The sequence below is a fragment of the Salpingoeca rosetta genome (genome assembly GCF_000188695.1).
Source record: "Salpingoeca rosetta unplaced genomic scaffold supercont1.11, whole genome shotgun sequence".
Classification (NCBI taxonomy): domain Eukaryota; class Choanoflagellata; order Craspedida; family Salpingoecidae; genus Salpingoeca; species Salpingoeca rosetta.
In genome coordinates, this window is record NW_004754923.1 from 13,285 (window position 1) to 15,784 (window position 2,500).

The following is a 2,500-nucleotide window of genomic DNA, read 5'->3' on the forward strand; positions in this document are numbered from 1 at the left end:
GCGTCTTCGTCCTCTGCCAGACTGCCAGCCACGGGCCCGTCCTCATTCGGGCCGGTCGCCACGTCCTTCGACTCCGCGTCAGGACCTCTGAGCGGCCGCGCACCACAGGACACGCCTTCACTCGGGCCAGCCTTCCACAACAGGCTGCGCACCACAGGCACCAATCGTTTTCTTAAACGTGTTCCACAACACACGTCCTTACTCACATCTCACCTACATCTGCTCATGCCATTCCTACATGCATGACATCATCCACATGCTCATCACGTTTCAGAACATCAACGCAACAGAGAGGTAGGTCAATGCGGGGGAGTGTTGACAGGCAAGTCCTGTCTGCTGAGTCATCATTGACCTCCCTTCTTCACGACACCACAAATTCACATTCACCTCTCTTGTGTTCTGGAATGTTCACGTGATTTCCCTCCAACCTGTTGCACGTGCAGTGTTTACCTTGTGTGGTTGCTCGATGTTACATGCTCTTGCATAACACACCACATAACCACACAACTCTCAACAAACACTGCCACGTCACCACTTTGCGTTGTCGACAATTCTTGTCTTCTGCTCTGTTTCTTTCTGTTGGAGTGTTCATTCATCCTACATCCTTGTTTGCTTCACAACTCAAGTAAACACACACAACTCTCTCTTGCCAAGACAATCTCCCACACAACACACAGCACACACAGCACACACAGCACACACACACACACACACACACACAAGTCTCCAACAACAGCACCACCAGCATGAACTTACAACAATCGCGTGGAGATGTGTTGAAGTGGTGTCGTCAATGTGTCAGTCATGTGTTCATGCCATATCCTTCCGGCGTCCTTCTTCCCATACAAGGGGGCCTTGCGCAAGACTCGGATGTCTTCGGGGATCACAGTAACACGTCGCCACGTCCAACGCTTTCCGCCAACCAATGAATCACATCAAAGCACAAGCACATCACAACACAAACTCAAACAATTATAATTAGGCTGTCAACCTTATTATAGGCCAATTCATTGCTCGACAAGGCGCTCTCGGACAATTAGTGGACATTGTGCATAATCCTCTGTCCAGCTCACACAGTCTTCTTGTTGGTTGTTGTTTTTGTTTTCCTCTCTGTGGTGCTGTGTTGTTGTTGTTGGTGGTCACAGTCACACCCCAGCAGGCAGCCTGCCAGCCAGACCTTTAACCAACACAGCTTTGACACACAAGGAGACACACACACACACACACACACACACACACACACACACACACACATACACACACACAGACACACACACAGACAAAGACAAAGACAGCACCATGGATCCAGATGTACTGCGTTGGCTGGCTGCACTGAAGTTGGAGGTGTATGCGCCCAACTTTGAGCAGCACAGCGTCGTCAACAAAGCGCATGTCATGGACCTGAGTGAACAGAAGCTGGTCAGTTGACGCACACTGATGTTCTTGTGCCTGTACCTGCGGCCGTGCTTGCGGACGTGCATGTGTATGTGTGCTTGTGTGCTTGTTGATGATGATCAGCTGCGGTTGCTTGCGTGCCTTGCCTTTGGACTCCTGCAGCCTGCCTTTCCTCTCCCTTCGAATGCGTGTGTGCCCCTGGCTGTGTTCGTGTTGTCCTTGCTTGCCCTGCAAGTTTGATCCACGCACATTGTCATCTCACACAACACGGGACAACCCCCTGCATGACGCACTTGTTCACACCTGCTACAACACTGCACCTCGTCCATGTGCCAACGGGCACAGGTGGATATGGGGGTGAACAAGCTTGGTCACCGCAAGCGCTTGTTGAAGCATGCCGCCAACTTCTCCATGCCAACACGATGTACGCACCTCTGGCAATGGTGCTTTCTGACTGCTTACTGCTTGCTTGCTGCTCTGACTCAACACGATCAAGGCCTTTATCCGCCCTCACGTGCCCGCATATATATGTGTGTGTGTGTGTGTGTGTGTGTTTGAGTGCAGGCTCCTCACACGAATCAGACCATTCAAACAGAGGTACAACCCCACCCGCAAGTTTGCCTGTTGCTGCTCGTGATGAATGTTTTGTGTTATGTATCCCACGCGCTCGTGTCGCGCTCGTGTCGCTCTCGTTCTAATCCTGTTGCGCCTCCATCCCATCAGCATCCCTCTCCACGGACGCGATGGACCAGCATCAGCACAAGCCGTCGTTTTCAAGTGAGCCAAGCCTGCATGCACACGTGAAATACCCCTCCTAAGACTCTTTCGTTCACAAACAATCCGCACACACACACACACGCACGCACCCACTTACACTTACACGCACGCACGCACGCACACACACACACACACACACACACACACACGCACGCACCACTACACTACACGCCGTGAAAAAACGTGAGGAGGGTCTTAGTAAATCGCTTATGAGCCATTTCGCGTACATCGATCCCGAACTAAGCGCACACGTACGATCGCAGCTAAAATAAGCCAAAGGCCCATCCCCATTCCAGTCTTAGTCAACGGCAACTGCTACCGCGGCTGT

The 2,500-nt window shown here is 51.8% G+C and overlaps 2 protein-coding genes across 2 annotated transcripts in view; both read left to right on the forward strand.

The window, feature by feature from the left end:
• PTSG_12205 (uncharacterized protein) overlaps window positions 1–176 on the forward strand; it is a gene marked incomplete at both ends in the record, with an annotated part of 4,267 nt that extends 4,091 nt beyond the window's left edge. The window contains one exon of the mRNA XM_004993963.1: window positions 21–176. Within this exon, the coding sequence (XP_004994020.1) occupies window positions 21–176 (156 nt within the window). The remainder of the gene's footprint in view (window positions 1–20) is intronic.
• Window positions 177–1,223: 1,047 nt separating this feature from the next.
• PTSG_04698 (ADP-ribosylation factor GTPase activating protein 1) overlaps window positions 1,224–2,500 on the forward strand; it is a 12,067-nt gene continuing 10,790 nt past the window's right edge. The window contains exons 1-4 of the mRNA XM_004993964.1: window positions 1,224–1,419; window positions 1,741–1,819; window positions 1,960–1,992; window positions 2,119–2,172. Coding sequence (XP_004994021.1) covers window positions 1,300–1,419; window positions 1,741–1,819; window positions 1,960–1,992; window positions 2,119–2,172 — 286 coding nt within the window. The 5' untranslated portion in view covers window positions 1,224–1,299. The remainder of the gene's footprint in view (window positions 1,420–1,740; window positions 1,820–1,959; window positions 1,993–2,118; window positions 2,173–2,500) is intronic.